A 20,784-nucleotide genomic window follows, 5' to 3' on the forward strand; every position below is an offset into this window, starting at 1 on the left:
AAAATTATTCATACCCCTGACAATATTTCAACAAAAATGTACCAAATGTGGTAATCTTTGTCCAGTAGTTACTTTAAGTTGTCACAATGGAATAAAGCCCTTTAACATTGTTGACCAAATGTTAAACACTGATTTAAAAACAAAAAAACCATCCTTCCAGTAGAGTATAAATAGGGGAAAAGTGCTCAGGTCATTCTCAATTTCTGGTCATCATGGTCAAGAAGAAGACCTACGTCACCGTCTTGTATGTGCCTACAGTGAAGGAAAGGGTTATAAGGCCATTTCCAAGCAGTATGATGTCCCTGTGTCAACCGTCCAGAGCATCATCAACACAAGCACAAGAGGTTCAACACTGTTAAAAACCTCAGTGGGTGTGGCAGAAAGCGTAAGGTGTCCTCTAAACTTGCCAGGAAAATCTGCCAAGAGGTCAACAACAACCCACAGACCACAACCAAGTCCCTAATTGAAATGCTTGACCAGGTAGGGACACAGGTGTCACGGTCCACCATCGAGCGAGTTTTGCACAGATCAGGTCTCCATGGACGTACACCTCTGAAGACGCCGTTGCTCAGGAAGAAACATCTGGAAGCTCGCCTGGCCTTTTCTAGACGTCATCTGAAGCATGATCCCAGCTTTTGGTCAACCATCCTGTGGTCTGACGAGACAAAGTTGGAGTTATTTGGCCATATGGATACTCAGTATGTCTGGAGAAAGAAAGGAGAAGCCAACAGACCGAAGAACACTGTGCCCACTGTCAAGTATGGTGGTGGGAACATAATGCTATGGTGATGTTTCTCCACCAGTGGCACAGGGAATCCCGTGAAGGTCCAAGGAACCATGAAAAAGGAGGATTACATCAGGATCCTTGATGAAAATGTGAAGGAATCTCCTGAGAAACTCCAGCTTGGCCACAACTGGACGTTCCAGCAAGACAATGATCCTAAACACACTGCCAAGGTATGGCCAAGTCAAAGTCCTGAACTGAACCCCATTAAAAACTTGTGGCATCACTTGAAGACCAGAGTGATGGCTAGGAAACTGACCAATCTGACTCAGTTTGAGGCCCAGCTTCGCCACCAACATCCCACAGGAGACATGCAGGGAGCTCTTTAATTTTATTCACTTTATTGTGAATAAAACTGGGAAATTATTCTCTGCATTTCACCCTTCACTGAAACACACACATGCACACACAGGACCACATCAGGCGCCCGGGGAGCATATTGGGGGGTTAAGTGCCTTGCTTACTCCACCACACCCAAGTTTCTCTGCCAGTCCGGTGGGGGAAATCGAACCGGCGACCCTCCGGTCACAAGCCACTTCTCCAACCTCTAGGCCACGGCTGCCCCTGAATCGTCTAGAAGCAGTCAGACAAAGGCTATGTGATTGACTATTAAAGAAAGACAAAGGACGAGGGTATGAATAAATTTGAACATGGCATCTTTTGGGAATCCATCAATAAAATACCTCTGAAATAAAGATTTTTTTTGAATTTTGTATTGTTGACATTCTTTCAATTGTTGGTCACTTATAACTGGTACACAAACTTGAAAATTTGCATTCATTTCATCACTAAATTAAAAAATCACAAGAATTAGAAAGGGTATGAATAATTTTGAGGACGGCTGTATATATATATATATATATATGTGTGTGTGTGTGTGTGTGTGTGTGTGTGTGTGTATATATATATATATATATATATATATGTGTGTGTGTGTGTATATATGTATATATATGTGTGTGTGTGTGTGTGTGTGTACATTTATACAAATGACTAGAAAATTATTTAAGAAAATGTTTTTGTGTCACAGCAATATTCTATATACTGTCATATAGTATTTTTTCCATCCTAGGGAGAGGAGTTTCTGTATGAATCCGTTCTAAGAGGATTTTGGCCTTTCTGCATCATCCGGAAGAACAAATACTGAAGTTTCAACTTACCACTTGAAACTCCTGCAAAATGTCACTGAAATATATGAACAAAACAAAACGCTATGCAGTTCAGTCTGTTCTGATAGAGTGCAATGGGGAATCTGAGAGCAGTACCCAGATACCCAGTACCCAACAAATATACACCAAACAACTAATGATCTCTTTGTGTGCTTTAGGTGCTGCCCAGGCAGACCTGTGGTCTGTTCACCCATACAATCTTCTACAATGAATACCCAGGAGGTTCGAAGGAGCTGGACAAGAGCATCAGAGGAGGAGAACTCTTCCTCACTGTCCTCTTAAACCCTGTATGAGGACCCCCCCCCCCCCCCCACACACACACACACACACACACACACACACACACACACACACACACACACACACACACACACACACAGCACAGCTGTAGACTTACAGTCACAAAAAGAAGGACCTGTGACTCGACTTGGACTCCTCTACCATGACCTTGAATACGTGCCTGATTAGTATTAAATAGTTAGTAAAATGTGTTCATTAGTTACACAGTTATGCCTTTGTTCTGGGTGTTCTCACTGAACTATTAGTTACATACAGATCAGCATCTGCATTGATTCCTTATTTGCAACTGTACATTAAATGCCTTGTTTCTATTAAAAAATTGGCGTGATTTTGGCCATTGTTGTATTCAAATTTTCATCTCAAGCACTGATAGACCAAAAGCTGCTTTTTTGACTTGCAAGTCACATCTCAAAGATGTCAGACTGGACTGGACTTGCCCTCTATAGACTAGAGACTTGACTTGGACTTGGTTCAAAAGAGTTAAAAAACAGCTTTAGCATACATACGTATACACACAAAAAATAAAAAGTTGAATTGATTAATTTTGCTCGTGGTATGCAATTTTATTTTTACTGTTTTAATTGTAATAAAAATGTTTTGTTGTATTGTTTTGCATCTTTAAATATGTCATTGTGGTTTTTGTATAAATTAAATGGTGATCATAATTCTGCTAAATTTATGCCTTTGAAAAACAGATCTTGATTTTTTCTCCATTGTAGCCAACATGTTGGTGTTGAAAACATGGTGTGTGAAAACCAATACTGCTCTGTTGAGTTCATGGTGTAGTTGGGATAAACTTAACAACAGTTGGTCATTATCTAGCTAATTTTGACTCAGCCTGCACTTCTGACAGTTTGAGCTTAAGGAGTTGTTGCTTGAACTGCAGGTACATTTTAGACTAATTTAAAAAGTACATTGTTTCCTCTCAATCCAGATCAGTATCTTCATGACCCACCTGTCTAACTATGGCAATGATCGGCTGGGTCTGTACACCTTTGAGTCTTTGGTGAAGTTTGTCCAGTGTTGGACCAACCTAAGGCTGCAGACATTGCCCCCTGTCCAGCTTGCTGAGAAATACTTCCAGATCTTTCCTGAGGAGAGAGACCCACTTTGGCAGGTCGGTGTGTATCTTTTTTTTTTTCTTTTTTTGCAGCCAGAAATTTGTAATTTTAACTTTCTTTGGTGAATAGGCTTAATAAGACTTTGATAATAATTTGACATTTTAGTGTGGAAATGCATTTTGAAGTTGTCCTTGTATGAATCTGCTGGACAGTTTTGTTCTTAATGTTTGTCATAGTCAATCATAATTCAGTGATAGTAGATTAATGAAACATAGCTAAAATGGCCATGTAACTATTTCAGTGAGAGAATTCAATTCACAAAACCAAGGTGTGAACAAAAGTAGCATAAAAACTGGAATATGAACATAGTGTTGAGTATATTTGCTTTTTGATGTGATAAAAAGTAAAACTAGCCACATTATTTTTCAGAATCCTTGTCATGACAAGAGACACAAAGATATCTGGTCAAAAGAAAAGACCTGTGACCGACTCCCTAAGTTCCTCGTCATTGGACCACAGAAAACAGGTACCACATTTTCTCTGCCTGTATTTTCATATTTCTCCTTGTATATGTACATCTCTCTTCATTGTTATAAATGTCTTTACTCAAAGGAACTACAGCGCTTCATTCATTCCTGAGCCTCCACCCAGCAATCACCAGCTCCTTCTCCAGTCCCACCACCTTTGAGGAGATCCAGTTCTTCAATGGAGGAAACTATGACAATGGAATTGACTGGTAATGACAGAACTACTGTCCATTACCAGGACCTCAGTCCAATTCAGAATCAGTGTCAAACTGCTTTTCAGAGCTTGAGCATTTTAGTAAATAAGAATGGGATGTAACCGCTGCCAAATTTGTTTAGTAATTGTACGTAGTTTTGCTCAGTTTGCAGAGATCTGATTGGCATTGAAGAGTCTTTTCTGTTCATCAATGTCACAATTTATAGTGATCAAAATAGTAAAATAGTACTTTTCTGTTCACTAGCTAACTACAGTAGTATTTGTTAATTCGTCTGTGTTCTCCTCAGGTACATGGACTTCTTCCCATTCCCTTCCAATGTCAGCACAGATTTCATGTTTGAGAAGAGTGCCAACTACTTTGACACAGAGGTAGCACCTAAGAGAGCTGCTGCCCTGCTTCCCAGAGCTAAAATCCTGGCAGTGCTCATCAACCCATCTGACAGAGCATACTCCTGGTACCAGGTAAGAACCTTCACCCAAACTGCAAGATCACCCACTCTGCTGTTATCAAACTATACGCACATCCAGTACTGTGTCAGAATGTACAGGTTCCTCAAAGCAGTTGAAATTCCCTTCACTGTTTTGTGTTTGTGTGTGTGTGTGAATTTATTAATGACCACAGCACCAGAGGGCTCACCAGGACCCTACGGCCCTCAACAACACTTTCCATGCAGTGGTGACTGCAGGCCTCTCAGCCCCCAGGGACCTCCAGGCCCTTCAGAGACGCTGCCTTCATCCCGGGGCCTATGCTACTCACCTGGAGCGCTGGCTGCAACACTACCAACCCAGCCAGGTATCTAACACTGGAGCAGGTGGACGTTAGTGTGTGGTCCAGTCTACTTCAATGTCACATACAACTACTGGTTTCCATCTGGGTATTTTTGATTGGAAACAATGTAATAATATTAATGCTTCACTTCATAAAACAATTTTATGCTAATTTGAAGTAATTTCTGTGTATTTTGTGGATGAATTCCCTGCTATCAAGGTTGCACTTACATACTGTTGACCTAGTTTCACAAATGGATTCTTTCAGTGCAACAATTTATTTTAAACTGTCTCTGTGAACTCATTGAGGCATCTGGAAAAACAATACCAACACTGGTCAAAAAATTCAGTGATGCTAAATCTTTATAGGAATGGCAATACATTATATTAGCCTGTCTCCACCAATAGCAAAACAAAAGACCATGTCTGCTTACCACTTTCCTGACAAAGACCTGGTGATGTGAAGATGGTATTTTTATTTGCAGTAATATCTGTTAAAAGTTCTAATGTACTTCACCATCACATCGTAAAACATGAGCCACCAATATAATAAAAGAACAGTAGCAACTTCTAAGATTTGTACAAGCTGGAATGTTTCTGAAAACTGATTATGACAATTAATTTAATAATAAATAATAATAATATAGTCTCTCTGACTAACTCTGTACTTTTACATGTTCAACCTTAAGCACTTATTGGCTGTGACTTTGATCATATTTTCGAAGAGCTGATTTATGCAGGCTCACAATAAAATCTAGCTAACTCAGTGAAGAGCACATCCATTGTCACAAGATAAAATAAGATTTAACCTTATATTATTCCAAGGGAAAATGTTATGCAGCAATGACAATTGCTGTTGTTGGAAGTTGGAAGAGTGCAAATAAAGAATAAAATATATTAAAAAAATATCAATTAGGTGTCAAATCCAAAATTTACTCCATACCAAAAATGTAATCGGTTTATATCAGAAAATATAACAGGTTAACAATAAGGATGATACAATATAAACAGGTTTGTGGTGAGGATTATACATGTGTATGAGAAGAGGCATATAGCTACTATATGTATGTACAATATGAAATCTTAAGTACTTTTAAGTGTTTTTAAATTTAGTTCAAATTTCAGTGATTATGCCCCATTATGTACAATATCATGGACATAATCATTGAATGTAATGTCCAGTTATTGCACATTATATCCCATCGTATCCCATCAATCAGAAAGTCGTAATGATTATCCATGGAGAGACAGTAATCCAGGGAGAAAAGGGGAGAGTAAATGAACAGAGCTGAAATGGAGGCTAGAGCTACAGCCGTTGCAGTCCATCTCTTGACATCAATAGATGAGTTGCACAAACTGACAGTGTTCCTGATCACCTTGTTGATTCTGTTAGCATCAGATGCCCTCACCCTGCTGCCCCAACACACAGCATGGTGCTGTACACATCAAATGAGCAGAGGAGGAAGCAGAGTTGGCTCTGGCTCTTCTTGTACACAGCTTCACTGTCCTTAGCCCAGTCCAACTCGTTGTCAGGTGTACTCCCAGGTACAGTTAATCCTGCCCTGTTTCCATGTCTTTCCCCTGGCCATGGATTGAACCAAGCTTCATGGGTGTTTTCCACCTGCTGAAGTCCACCACAAATGCCCACAATTGCAGAATCATCAGACCTTCTGTGTGGAGCAGGAATGGAGTCATATTTGAAATGAGAGAGGACTAGTTTGGTCCAAACAGATTCAAAATGTGTAATTCAAATTCAAAGAGTAAATTCATCAACTTTTTTTCATTGCATCGAAGCAGCAGTAGTTCCTTCTCTCATCACAATATCATGTACCACTCTCCAGATACAAGTCATGTATGACACTGACTCTGTGCATATGTTGTAGTTGCACATCGTGGATGGGGCCCTGCTTCGCTCCAACCCAGCAATGCTGATGGAGGGAATCCAGAGATTCCTTGGTGTCACTCCTATCTTCAACTACACCCAGGCTCTAATGTTTGTAATGCACTTACAGACACAGTACCAAACATACAATATACACACTTATGAGATATGAGAACCTGCGTAGCCTGAGAACCTGTATCCTTCACACTACATGTGAAAGGTGTTTTACTGCATTGTGAAGTAACTGACTGTGTTTCTGCAGGTATGATGACAGCAAAGGTTTCTGGTGTCAGCGAGTGGAAGGAGGTCGAACCAGATGTCTAGGGAAGAGTAAAGGCAGGAAGTACCCAGAGATGAGTTCTGAGGTACATCTACACCTCACACTGTCACCACCTTGCTTCACTCTTTGGCATGTGCAAGTGGTAAAAATGAAAGGATAATTCTGGTTTATGAGATCTTTCCATGTAATTGGTATTACTAATTGGCATTAGCATTCCAAGTAAACACAGAGTGCTGTGCTGGTTCTGCCTGTGTAAAAAAACTTGCAAGATACATCAATATTCTATATTTTACTTCCTGTCAACATATCCCATGTTAGGAAACAAACACATGTTCCTTCGTTACTATGAACACACACACATACACGCACAATGCTTTATTTTGACACAGTCCCACATACACTGTCCTGCCACCCCAAATACCCACTAGAGCAATGGTTCAACATGTCCAAACTGCAGCACCTCTCCATTTTGTAATGGCACTCCTCACCCAACCCCAAATGTCCACAGGCTACATGCATACTTGTGCACACGTGACACATGTGATATATAATGTAACTTCACTATAAAGTAAAATAATATAAGACTGGGCTTATTCTCAATCACTCAAAAAAGATGATGGTTAAATGCTCAGCTTACTCAAACTAACAGTTAATAAATGTAGCAAGTAGAAGTTAATAAGTGTAGAAAGTATTTCTTTCATCTCTCTTCAAAAATAAAATGAGCTCACATTTTTGGTGTTTGATGACATAAAATAGAAAGGTTGAAGGCATTTAAATCAAACGTGTCAACCTGCTGTTGTGTGCATTGCATCTTTATGAAGACTCCCCAGAAAGGTGATTCCTTGTATTGTATTTCATGTATAGCAGGGATGAGAAACTAGCTCACACAGATTAGATGTTTCAATCGACCACAACACCCTGAATGCCAGTGATTAAATACCTGTGTTCCACAAGCAGCCAAAACCTAGTAGCTCTAACTGTACAATCTGATCAGCATGTACCTGAGCTCCATTTACAGTGGCAAATCTTTGCATTGCTTACTCTGATGCTGTTGTTGCATCTGTGTCACTGTAACAACACAGGAAACTGTGAGCCGTGATGTAACTACTAATATTAAACAGGGTTTTTAATGAGGTAAGGAAAAAGTTCTTTTGCTTTTATACATTTGAAAACATCAGATAAAAATAAATAAATGTTTTAAAACGTTTGTGAGCCATTTTTTAAAAATTGCATCTTCAATAGGAACCAATGAATTTGTGTCACAAACACAGTGGGACACATTTTTGGTATTTATGGCCTTTATTTTTGACAATAAGAAAAATATTCAATAACACAGAATTATCCTTTAAAACCTCAGCAGCCATTGAGTTAACAGAAGAGAATATTATGTACAGCACTCGAGAAACCCCTTGTGCAAAGAATATCATTGCATTCTTATCTTCAGTATGTCACATCAAATAATTTTTTCTCCTGTAGTTCTTCTAATCTTTGACTGATATCATTGTGTGTGTGTCTGTGTCTGTGTGTGTGTGTGTGTGTGTGTGTGTGTGTGTGTGTGTGTGTGTGTGTGTGTGTGTGTGTGTGTGTGTGTGTGTGTGTTTTTGTGTGTTTTTGTGTGTGTGTGTTTTTGTGTGCGCACATGCAGTCGCGTGCCTTTCTGGCAGAGTACTACCGTGAGCACAACATGGAGCTACTGCATCTGCTGAATCGTTTGGGCCAACCGCTTCCGTCCTGGCTCCGCCAAGAACTCCAGAGCACGAGCTGGAGCTGAGGCCACATGCTCATACAGACACACCACAGAAAAAACGGGACTGGAATCTATGGATGAGCCAACATTTGGTTCTGTATTAGATTGGACTAACTGATCTGCAAACAGCAGCACACACTAAAACAGCTATTTAAGGTTTTAGCTGAAGTTACTGGTGCTCCTGTTCCATGGAAAAAAGACAGTACATGATGAGATCTTTCTGTAAGTGTTGGTCACTATTAGAGAAGGATCCCAATCTCCCTCCAACTCCTGATTTGTTGCCAACATCGTGCGTGCACTGGACAGCCCTCAATCTTGGTCGACGTGTGTTTGTAGGGGGCTGACACTTTACACATCAGTTTGCTTTGGATTCAGAGGGCTGGCTGACCAGACGGCATAAAGAACAGGTCACACAGCCTTAATGCAACGAAAGCAGCTCACAGGATGAGAGTCTGGATGTGAGTGTATGAAGTGTACAGAATGAACACGCACAAATACACACACAAAAATCTCTCCAAAAGAATGATTGTAAAGCAGCCAATTTACAAAAGCAGTTGTATATGTTAGGTTTGAGGGGTGGCTGGGAAACAAACTGGCCAGCAGCCTGAAGCAGACCGTACAGAAAGACAGTCCATATCATGGTCCAGATTTGTCTGTTACACACACACACACACACACACACACACACACACACACCTGCAGGTCAAGACAACAGTCAGGGTGCTACATTTCCTTATACCCCGACAGTTTTCCAGACTGTTTACTGTAGAGACAAACATTTTAAATATGGATTTAGCGAATATGATGACAGGTCAATGTAAATATAATGTTAGATTTGGTACTTGACTAAAACCCAGGAGTGGTCCAGGCTCTGCCCGACACATAACATCCTGTCAGGGAAACAGCTGTTGGTGAGCAACTTTATGATACTTTGTTTATTAAAGGTGAAGATGGATTTTGGATAATGATATACTTTAAGGTCTCCCTTCATTCTCCACTTATACATTAAGATCAATTATATACTTGCTGTTAACCTGCATAGCACAGTTTTATGAAAATAGACCATCTACATTTCAATAAATGCGTGAATCAAACAAACTGTTGAGCAAAGGATGTGTTCAAGGACTGCATATTTGGTTATTCAAGCAATGTTATATTAAGTGTGATTTCCATACCAAGCTGAGAGAATGATTAGTCTGAAACAAAGTCGAAATATGTACAGCCCACTAGTGTAGTTGAATTTTCTAAGAGACAGCGTCTTTACTTATGAGGAGCGTTATATTAAATGAAAATGAGCCACGGTGTGTTTACCAATTAAATTTGTCTGTAGAGACTAAACCGGTGGATCTCAAACTTTTTCTGTCATGCCCCTCTTAAAAAGCTGAAAAATGTTTATTTCCCCCATCATGGATTCTTTTGGCAATCGTTCACAATGACGTGAAGTTGCCAAATAAAAGGACCCAAGTTTAATGTAGGTAAAATAATGGTCAGCACCCTAGCATCAGCAAATTCTTGTTTGCATCAGCCTCAGCAAGCAAGTTTGCCCCCCATCATGTCAACAAAAAAGGGTCAAATTTGAAGCAACAGATGTAAAAATATCTTGATACTGTTCCTGCTTGCTCAATAACCACCTCTTTCAAACTTAATCTGTCAAGTTTGTGCCTCTTGCCCTCTGAGATAACACTGATGACATCATCAGAGATATTTTCTCAGACGTGACAAAGCTCCTCCACAACCACAGAAGGCATAGGTCATTATAAACCAAATATGTTCTGAAAAAATTGCTACACACCTCACCTCACACACACACACACACACACACACACACTCACTCTTGTCTCCATCTGAGAACAGTAACCCAATGGATGTCATTGGACAAGAGAACAGACAACAGACATTGAAGCCAGTATGGAGATGAATCAGAAGCTGCTGTCTTGTTTTCTTTTTGATTTGTATAACTGTTAAAAGGGCACTGTATCATCTCTAATAAACATGTAGGGAGGTTGGAAATGATGGCTCTTGCATCTTTTTTACGCACTCATCCTTCTGTTAAGTATGTGATTGAAGAAATAGTCAACGATAAGGCTGTACAATAGAGAGCCATCAGCCTAATCAAAACCACATCCAGGAAGAGGAGTATTTTTAAGTGTTTTTAAGAGGCCACGGCATGGTCAGCAGGACCATGGCAGGAAAAGTGATAATGAAAAGGTTTTATTGTCAAGAAAAGAACATTAATCCCAGTACCTATTTTTCACTTATTTAAGTTCAGTGTAAGTATTAACAAAAGTGGGTTAGATGTGCTGAACAAACCAATGCAAGAATTGGGAGAATATGTAAACTCCCCACAGAAAGGATTTGCTCCAGCCAGTAATTGAGTACAGGACCTTATAGCTGTAACCACTAATCCACTGTGCTGCCAAGTTAAGTTGATTCATTTATCATTAGAATGGGAAGTAAAATTTTGTGCTGCCCTACCACATGCTGTATAGCACTGCAGGTCATACAATGATGTTCCCAACAGGTTCCTCTGCTGTGCTATGCAACTGTAAAAACAGGTGTTCAAGTTGGCATGTGTAAAACTGGTCTGACAATAACTAAACAGCTCCCCTTTGTGGACAGTGTGAGCCTGCTAAATGTGATTGTGTGGGTTTATGAAATTGCAACAAGTCAGTTCCAGAAGATATTTTGCATCAAAATGGATGAAGAATGATAGTGTTTCCATGTTGACATATTATGGGGCTGGCTGGTTGGTGTATCAAGCTCATGTAGGATGCAGGGAGCAGCTTACACTGTTGTTGTTTGTATGATGTACCATTTTTAGATCCTCTGGTTAGCTGGAGAAAAGCCAGTGAAGGAACATGTTATGTAGTTTGAACAAAGAATATAGGGGGCCTCCTTGTCATGTAGAGTTATTGACTTCATTAATACATAAGCACAGCGTTCCTTTATCACTGGATTGTACTTGTACTTGTGCTTGTGCATTGACTTTGACTTATGACCTGATCAATATCACCTTCATCGGATCCAGGATAAAATAATCATCCCCCTCTAAAGTAGCAAAGCCTGAAGAGGAAGGAGTCTGTAGGACACCACACTGACGTTAGAATCAGGAACACTGACAGGAGTGATCACACAGCACGGTGGAGAGTGGGACATAATGAATGAATGAAGAGTTTGAAGATTACCATCCAAAATCACTACAGACATGCACTGAAAATGCAGAAATATACTTTAATAGTTTGAACGTACATGAATTGCAAGCAAATAACATTGTACTGCAACACAGACACAGCTGCTCAAAGAAAATCTTATCCTTAATCTGTGCACAGCTGCTGTCAGCCAACCCCCAACAGACTTACACACAGAGACAGTAGGATAAATTCTTATATCCCTACATAAACACACATGTACTTGCAGTGCTACAGAGCTCTAATTCTCTACTGATGTCACTGGGGTCATGAATAAGGTTTCTAAGACAACTCACACTGTGTTCTTAACATGAATGTACCATGGCCAGCCTTTAAAGACATTTACATAAATTTCGAGCAATTTGCATGGGAAACTTCAGAATTCACATAAAATGGTAGATTAATTAATTGGATACAGTATTAAGTAGAAGTATGTGAAAACTGCTGTTCACAAGGTAGAACTATGCTCTGCACCACTCATCCTGCCATGTTCAAAGTTATCTTAGCTAAATTTAGCACTGGTTTCCATAGTCTGTCTGTTTTTTGTACTAATGTGTGATTTATCATACACCCATTACCTTGCAATATTATTTTTTTTCCACTCTCATTGAGTACTCTGCATATCATCACATGATAGTATTCTACTGTGACACATACATATTTATTTCTGTGCAATAGCATTAATGATGTAGTCACTTTATCCACCATGTGCAATTTGTGTAAAGTCTCTAAAATTCTACAGAATTTTGTGCAGTATATTTTTATGGTAATTTTTCTTATAGTTCTTTGGGGCAGTATACATTTTTTCTTTTACATATTTTTTTCTCTTATATAGTCCTTTGTATAAAATGTACATATATATGTAGACAGCTTTTGTTTTGTATATTGTATTTTCTCTATTATTGTTGCTATTTTTTTCCACCTGCCATTACCTCCTGCCTGTAATACCTGAATTTCCCCAGGTGGAGATTAATAAAGTCTTTTGTTATGCTATGTTATGTTATCTGTATTCTGAATGATATATACAGGCTTTGAAGCAACATATGATGCCTGGTAGACAACATCTTTTCAGGAAAGGCCTTGGTTATTTCAGCAAGACAATGCCAAACCATGTTCTTTATGTATTACAACATGAAGGCTCTGTAGTAAGAGTTTGGGTGCTAAACTGGCCTGCCTGTAGTCCCAACTTGTCCCTCACTGAAAATGTTTGTCGAATTTTCGTATTTCTTATTTAATAATGTGCCAAAGGAGACCCCGAACTGTTGAGCAACTGAAATCATATGTCAAGCAAGAATGGGAAAACATTACACTTTCAAAATTACAGCACTTGGTCTGCTCAGTTTCCAAATGCCGAGAGTGTTGAGGTGATACAACAGAGAGATAAACATGACCCTGTACAAACTTTTCTGAAATGTGTTGCTGGCATCAAAATCTAAATGAGGATATTGTTTTAAAAAACAATGAGATTTCTCAGTTTCAACATTTGATATGTTGTCTTTCTGCTATTTTCAATTAAATGTGGGTTTTAAGAGTTTTGCAAATCATCACATTCTGTTTCTGTTTACATTTTACAGTGTCCCAACTTTTTTGGAAACAGGGTTGAAAAAGAAAAAGCAGAGAACCCTGAGGTACTTTGTATTTCACATCAGAAAGTTTATATCTTGTATTATTATAGGAAACACACTTTGTTCTTTCATTTGATATGACTTTATCCATGCATGGCCAGAGACAGGCTGGGAAAATGTTAAAAATAATTAATGCTAATATGTGAGCAGAAAGTTGATTGGACATACTGCAACTGTCTCAACTATAGTGCTTTGAAAATAATGGAAGGTTTGAGACAGGAACAAACAAAAGGTCCAGGTGAAAACTAAGGCAAAAGTCCAAAATCACAGAAATCACTAGAATACACTGGCGAACAATCACATAGTCTTGACACATGGAACAAAGACGACAACCTCACAATGACTGGGGGAAAAACACAGACTTAAATACACAGGGGAGGACACCTAATGAGTGAGGGGACAGCTCACCAGGAACTTTTTTACATGCCCGTTTTCATCTCGTTCCATTCGTGCTCCCTCATCACTGCCATACAGACGCAGTAAACGTTTCTCAGCTCCTGCAGTCTCGACTTACTAGCTGCAGGTAAATCCCCGTAACGAGTGTTGGTCAGAGGACAGATTTCATCAGGCCGAATTTGTGAGGAAAATGACCCTTGGATTTATCCTCAAAACCGCCTTAGGCATAACGCTGAGACGCATGGTGAGGAAAGACACTACCTTTTATGATGATAAAGGGCGTCATGCCCTCTCCCACCAGGTAACTGAGAATCAAGTAGCTGTCAAATCCCTTATCATTGTGCACTATGAACGTAGCCTCCCTGTGTCTTTTCTTTCTGAATTTTTGGAAAGCTTTTGAACGCAGTCTAGACCATAAGCGTTCCACTCTTCTTCAGCGAACAATTTTGTACACACAAGATAGGGTACATGCACACCCTCCCGGTTCACAAATGTTTCAAAATCGTAAAAAAAAAAATACTGTTGACGTGGTCTATTTCAAGTTTCAGACGTCTGATGTAACACAGGTCCTGATTGCTGTTTATGTCAGTGCGGGGAGGATGGTCTGCCCCGCAGATTCTACATCTACTAGCTGGGCATTTTACTCCTCACGACATGAGACGAAATGTTTACAGTCGGGGCATTTGTACATCTGCTGGCAGATAGTGAGATTCGAACGAGAGAAAGGTCTGGGCTGTTTGTGTTACGCCATTTCCATCTTTCGCCGGACGGCCAATCGAGGGCCGCCATTTCCATCATTTCCCCTGGCCAATCGCGGGCCCCCATTTCCATCTTTCGGCCGACGGCCGATCGCGGCACCTCATTTCCATCTTTTCCCCCGGCCAATCGCGGCTCGCCATTTCCATCTTACTGTGGCTCACCTATCAGAAGATTGGTGGTTCGATCCCTGGCCTTGGCAGTCTACATGTCGAAGTATCCTTGAGCAAGATACTGAACCCCAAGTTGCTATCGATATGTGAGTGTGTTAATGCTCGTAATGAGCAGGTGGCCTAGCTACCAGGTGTGAATGGGTGAATGTAGGCTCGTGTTGTAAAGCGCTTTGAGTGGTCGGAAGACTAAAAAAGCGTTATATAAATACAGTCCATTTACCATTTACAATTCAGCATCCACTATATCTACAGCCTATGTCACTCAGGGTTACTTCCGTTTGATCACTCAGACCCGCCAAAAGGTTATTGGTGAAATGGGGATGGGTGAGATGACCAAGTTGACGGCGAAGCAGAGATTGTTGTTTTCATTTTCTGCTTTCGTCTACCACCGCCTCGAGGGTTTCGGATCACTTGAATGACAAATTCTAAAGGGGAGCCTATGTTAATCTGTGCGTTAGATTGTATTAACCTCGCTAACAACCCCTCAAAAGCTGTCATTATGTTGTCCACCTGATCGTCGTAGCCAATGATGACATGATCTTGCACATTTTCATCTATTAACCTGTACAAGGTCATTACGTCTAGCCTCGGGTCTGACTCTCTCCACTAAATCTGCAAAATGTTGAAATAAAATTGAGCTAAATCAGGTGCTTCTCTGAGGGGAGGAATGTTAAAGATGCATCTTAATTCCAGATTTAAACGCTGGTGTTGCAACACAGTTTCTTTCTGATTTTGAGAATATGGCTCTAACAGAGACCCACCGTGCTGTGACGAAGACTCTAATGAAGGGTCAGACAGTCGCTGCTGCTGAGAAAACTTGTTCTGTACGTAGTATGAAGGTTTTGATGAACGTGGCAGAGATCAGACATATTTTTTTAACCTCTTAGAGTTTACAAGTTTATGATTTCAGCTATCTTAACATAGGTCTGGCTCGCTGTTTCATACAAATCATGTAATTTTTGAAGGATGAACTGTTTGTGAAAGCAGTTAGAAGCTCCGGCCAACCACCTTCTTCGTTGTTTGTTCACCAGTCGCCTCCGATAACGTCTCTGTGCTGCTTTTGCTGTAAAACATAAAAAACACATGCATTCACTAAATACAGTTGTTACATATTTATACATATTTAAAAGACGACTCATAAAAAAATCACCTCCGGCTCTCCTGGCACGGTGCCTGTGCTGATGAGAGTCTGTTATGTGACAAAAAAGAGAAAAACAGAGATTGTTTAAAAACATCAGAATCAATAAAGTTTTTACAAAAATATATACCACTCCAAACCAAAAGGGGGGGTGCCAGATTTGCCAGACAGAGAGAGAGAGAGATGTTCGGGTTGGACAGAAATCACAGTTTTGACAGCTGTTATAGATTTATAGGTATGCAAAGTACATACATGTGATAGATTTATGTATGTGATGTATTAACATATTAATAGCAGATAGTATATGAACATAGTACGGCACTAATGATCTAATAATAATGGTAGCATAGCTAATAACAATAAAAGTTGCAGTGGATGTCCGGCAGTTGAACTCAGTAGTCCTGTTCAGCCGCTCTCCATTCGGACCTGCGAGACGAGAAAGCACAAAGACTCCGGGGAAGAAGCCAAGTCAGTAACATGCCTTGATAGGACAGGAATGCATAACGATGGAGAGGGAGAGAAGAACAGAGGTTTGTTTATCACTGGAAGTCCCTCGGCAGCCTAATCCTATGGCAGCATAACTAGAGGCTGGTCCAAGGTAAGCCTAAGCCAGCCCTAAATGTAGGCTTTATCAAAGAGGAAAGTTTTAAGCCTACTCTTAAATGTAGAGAGGGTGTCTGCCTCCCGGATAATAGCTGGAAGATGGTTCCACAGGAGAGGAGCTTGATAACTAAAGGCTCTGGCTCCCATTCTGGTTTTGGAGACTTTAGGAACCACCAGTAGGCCTGCATTCTGGGATCACAATGTTCTACTGGGGTAATAGGGTACTATAAGTTCTTCAAGATAAGATGGTGCCTGACCATTTAATGCTTTGTAGGTAAGGAGAAGGATTTCAAATTCTATTTGAGTTTTTACAGGCAGCCAGCGTAGCGCAGCTACTATCGGACAAATATGGTCTTTTTTCCTGGTTTTTGTCAGAACATGTGCCGTAGCATTCTGGATTAGTTGGAGAGTATTTAGCAACGAATTCGGACAGCCTGATAGTAAGGAATTGAAATAATCCAGCCTGGAAGTAACAAATGCGTGGACTAGTTTTTCTGCATCATTTTGAGACATGAAGTGCCTGATTTTTGCAATGTTACATGGGTTGAAATACGATACGATACGAAATACGATAACTTGAGTTTTGTCTGAATTCAATAACAAGAAGTTGCAGGCCATCCAGGTCTTTATTTCCTTAAGACACGCTTGGAGTTTAGTCAATTGATTGGTTTCCTCTGGCTTCATTTATAAATATAGCTGAGTATTGTCTGCATAACAGTGAAAATTTATGGCATGTTCCCTGATAATGCCTAGAGAAAGCATATATTTAGTGAAAAGGATTGGTCCAAGCATAGAACCCTGCAGAACTCTGTGACTTACTTTAGTGAACACAGAGGAGTCATCATTAACTTCTACGAATTGAAATTGTCTGAAAAGTAGGATTTAAACCAGCTTAATTCAGTTCCCTTCATGCCAATGAGGTGTTCCAGTGGTCCATGGTCAATGATGTCAAATGCAGCACTAAGATCCTTTGTCTGATGCAATTAGAAGGTTGTTTGTGACTTTAACCAATGCTGTCTCTGTGCAATGGTGCACTCTATATCCTGACAGGAAATCCTCAAATAAACTATTGTTATGTAAAAAGTTGCACAACTGACTAGCAACTGCTTTCTCAAGAATTTTAGAGAGAAAGGGTAGGTTAGATATAGGTCTATAGTTGGCTAAACCTCTTGATCAAGACTAGGCTTTTTGAGGAGAGGTTTTCTTACAGCTACTGTGGTACATAGCCTGTTGACAGAGACAGGTTAATCATGTCTAATAAAGAAGATCCAATTAAGGGTAAAACATTTTTAACAGCTTGGTCGGGCTGGGATCTAAGATACAGGTTCGTGAAGCTTGACAGGAAAGAAGCTGTCTAAAAATACAACAGGTTTAACAGCTACATCTATGGTTTCTGTATTTGAGTTTGGGTTTCCATGGTGCAGAGCTGCATTTCCAATTCACTAAGCCTCGCCTCCAGGGCAGCAAAAAAACTACATTTATTACATGTACCAGTATCACTAGAGGAGGCAGAGGAATAGCTAAACATCTGACACATCGAGCAAAAAAAAGAAGGGGAGGGAGAGGGAGAGAGAGAGAGAGAGAGAAGCCATCGCTAGCTGCTAGGCTAAGGTGATGTGGCTAGCAGACCGAACAAGTGTGTGAATAAGTGAGATTAGCGGTCGCTAGAGAGATAGACCTATGAGTGCTTGAGCAGAACTAGCATTAGTTTAAATAGATAGATTAACCGCTTTATAAATAAAAGGAAAATTGCAGTTTAAACTCAGACTAGCGTGAGCAGCAGGAGTACAGCTACTAACGCAGCAACCGGAAACAGGAAATGGGACAATACGCTTACCTCAGCACGTCAGCACGTCAATCTATTTGTCTGTACTGACACATAAGCGCCTAGGCAAAAATACCATGTCTCCGTCATTTCTTTTTTTCTCATCCTCTCCACAGCAGTTAAAGCAGTGATTGAATGAACTATATGACATACGAGTGTTTACCCGCATAGAGGTCTGTTTGTGGCAGACTCCAGATGCCAGTATTTCCTTTGAGGATAATAAAGTCTCTATCTTACCTTTCTTATTTATCGTCCCCTCAGGCTGTTAAAGACGTATTTTAATGACCCGTAGGAGGCTAATGTGCGAGGCTAATGTGCGTGTGTTTGTTTGGGGCAGACAGTAGATGTTTTACGTCCTCCGTGTGTCCGGATCTCCTCACCCTGCGAAGGCCTGGAAACTACTAAAGGTTCCTAAAGGTCAAAGGTCTCAAACCGTCAATTAGCTAGAGGGAGGCGGGATAAACGTGGGAAACCCGGGAAAAATTCTGAGAGCCGCCTCTCGTGACATGGCAATACCTCATTGGATAGAAAAAAAGGGGACGGTGAAACCGTTGGAAAATACCTAGGAACACCTATCCTAACGTAACAACACCTCATTGGATAGGAAAAAGGGGGTTGGGGCGGGGAAACTGTGGGAAAGGAGAGTGGTCTAAGGGAACGGCCCATATGTTGTGGTAACACCTCATTGGTTGCGGATTAGTCACACCTGTCAAAATGAGTTTGACGAGAAGTGTACCCCTATTCTCCTCCTTGTGGAAGCTGGCTTGATGGCCAGTCGCGTCCCCCAGAATGGGGACCACTGGTGCATGTCTGCTGGGTTCATGTTTAGTCAGGTCGTACTGACAAGGTTAGGGTCACATGTGAACAAGGATAGAACCCAAATGCAGATACACAGGGTGCTGGTGCAGTTCAGCAAGTTCATTAAAAGAAAAATAGCAAAAGGTCCAGGTGAAAAAATAAGGCAAAAAGTCCAAAATCACAGGAATCACTAGAATACAGTGGAGAACAATCACATACATTCACAAGGCTTGACACATGGAACAAAGACGACGACCAGACAAAGACTGGGGGAAAAACACAGACTTAAATACACAGAGGAGGACAACTAATGAGACACAACAAATCAAACAATCACTGAGGAGGGAAAACACAGGAATTTAAGCAAAAGAGGACACATAAGGCGAACCTTCAACATAAAACAGGAAATGACAAAACCCAGACCATGACATTAAAACCTTGATCTGAAAGTACCAAATAGCCACAAAAGGTTCACTGTTACCACACTTTTTGGTTAATTTTCAACTGTGTGTAGAGGAGCAGGTTGAGACTCTTTAAAGATGCAGCCAGTGAAATTTATGTTCAATCAGACTGAACAAAGCGATGGAGGTGTGTTGTTCCATGTTCTACATAGAAACTAATGGGAACTGAATCTCATTTTTGAAATTTGCATGTTTTTGGGTACATTTGCACAATTGTCAGGTATTGCAGCTAATCGCAGTCAGCCATGGGGGTTGCCACTAGCTGATACAAGCTTCGCTTCACCCAGGCTTCCTGTCATTTGATCAAATTTAGATTTTCGTAGTCCAATAAAGCAGCTGGGGGTAAACCCAAGCTCTACTCCATTACAAACCTGTGGGTGATGTCACAGACACTACATCCATGTTCTCTACAGTCTATGCTTGTCACCACCTGTTAACCTCATCAGTACTGTACAAACCATCATCTGTGTTTTTTGACATATGTGGAATTGAAAAGCGATGATTTCATGTGAGAAACTGACTGTGGTTGAGTCAACCACCAACATGAGCAGTTCCCAGCTGATTTGTTTTGCCTGTGTCGTCTCATTGCCAGCTTAAAAAAACATACAGGCCCATTGAGTATTGCTGTTTCCATAGCAACAGGGATAGTGATAGAGGTTGGTGTAGGTGTGAGGGTTACAGGGAGGTTGAACAAGAGAATGACAAAGTGTGAAACTAAACCAGCACCTGAGTTCAGAGTGGAACTGAGCGTGTATGTGAGCAATGAAAAAAAATTTGTGGACACTGGAGAAAAAGAAACAAGGGGTGTTTTCTTCATTTTCTCTCTAGTGCACACATTCATTGATGCATCAGCCCTCCTCCCTTCTTGCCAGGTGGAAGAACAGTGACGCTGGATGCCTGGCTATCGCCACTCATCAACATTCCCCCACCCCCCCATCTGTCTTCCACTACAGCTGGATGAGCCAGCCACTAACCAGCTCAGCTCTCTCTTACTGAGCAGGGATTTTAAGATTTGTGCATCCTCACATTCGTAATCAGATGTAGGAGAGGATTATCTGAAGGTCTCCTCCATCTTGTGCACAGGCTGGG

General features: G+C 40.6%; 1 protein-coding gene across 2 annotated transcripts in view; it reads left to right on the forward strand.

The window, feature by feature from the left end:
• Window positions 1-10,610, forward strand: part of ndst2a (N-deacetylase/N-sulfotransferase (heparan glucosaminyl) 2a) — a 31,767-nt gene extending 21,157 nt beyond the window's left edge. For both annotated transcript variants that reach the window (XM_041947490.1, XM_041947491.1), the window contains 9 exons: window positions 2,112-2,240; window positions 3,188-3,370; window positions 3,744-3,840; window positions 3,927-4,050; window positions 4,343-4,517; window positions 4,678-4,848; window positions 6,707-6,816; window positions 6,968-7,070; window positions 8,631-10,610. In XM_041947490.1, the coding sequence (XP_041803424.1) occupies window positions 2,112-2,240; window positions 3,188-3,370; window positions 3,744-3,840; window positions 3,927-4,050; window positions 4,343-4,517; window positions 4,678-4,848; window positions 6,707-6,816; window positions 6,968-7,070; window positions 8,631-8,756 (1,218 nt within the window). In that variant the 3' untranslated portion in view covers window positions 8,757-10,610. The remainder of the gene's footprint in view (window positions 1-2,111; window positions 2,241-3,187; window positions 3,371-3,743; window positions 3,841-3,926; window positions 4,051-4,342; window positions 4,518-4,677; window positions 4,849-6,706; window positions 6,817-6,967; window positions 7,071-8,630) is intronic.
• The last annotated feature ends 10,174 nt before the right edge of the window (window positions 10,611-20,784 follow it).

Source organism: Chelmon rostratus, chromosome 11 (genome assembly GCF_017976325.1).
Source record: "Chelmon rostratus isolate fCheRos1 chromosome 11, fCheRos1.pri, whole genome shotgun sequence".
Classification (NCBI taxonomy): domain Eukaryota; kingdom Metazoa; phylum Chordata; class Actinopteri; order Chaetodontiformes; family Chaetodontidae; genus Chelmon; species Chelmon rostratus.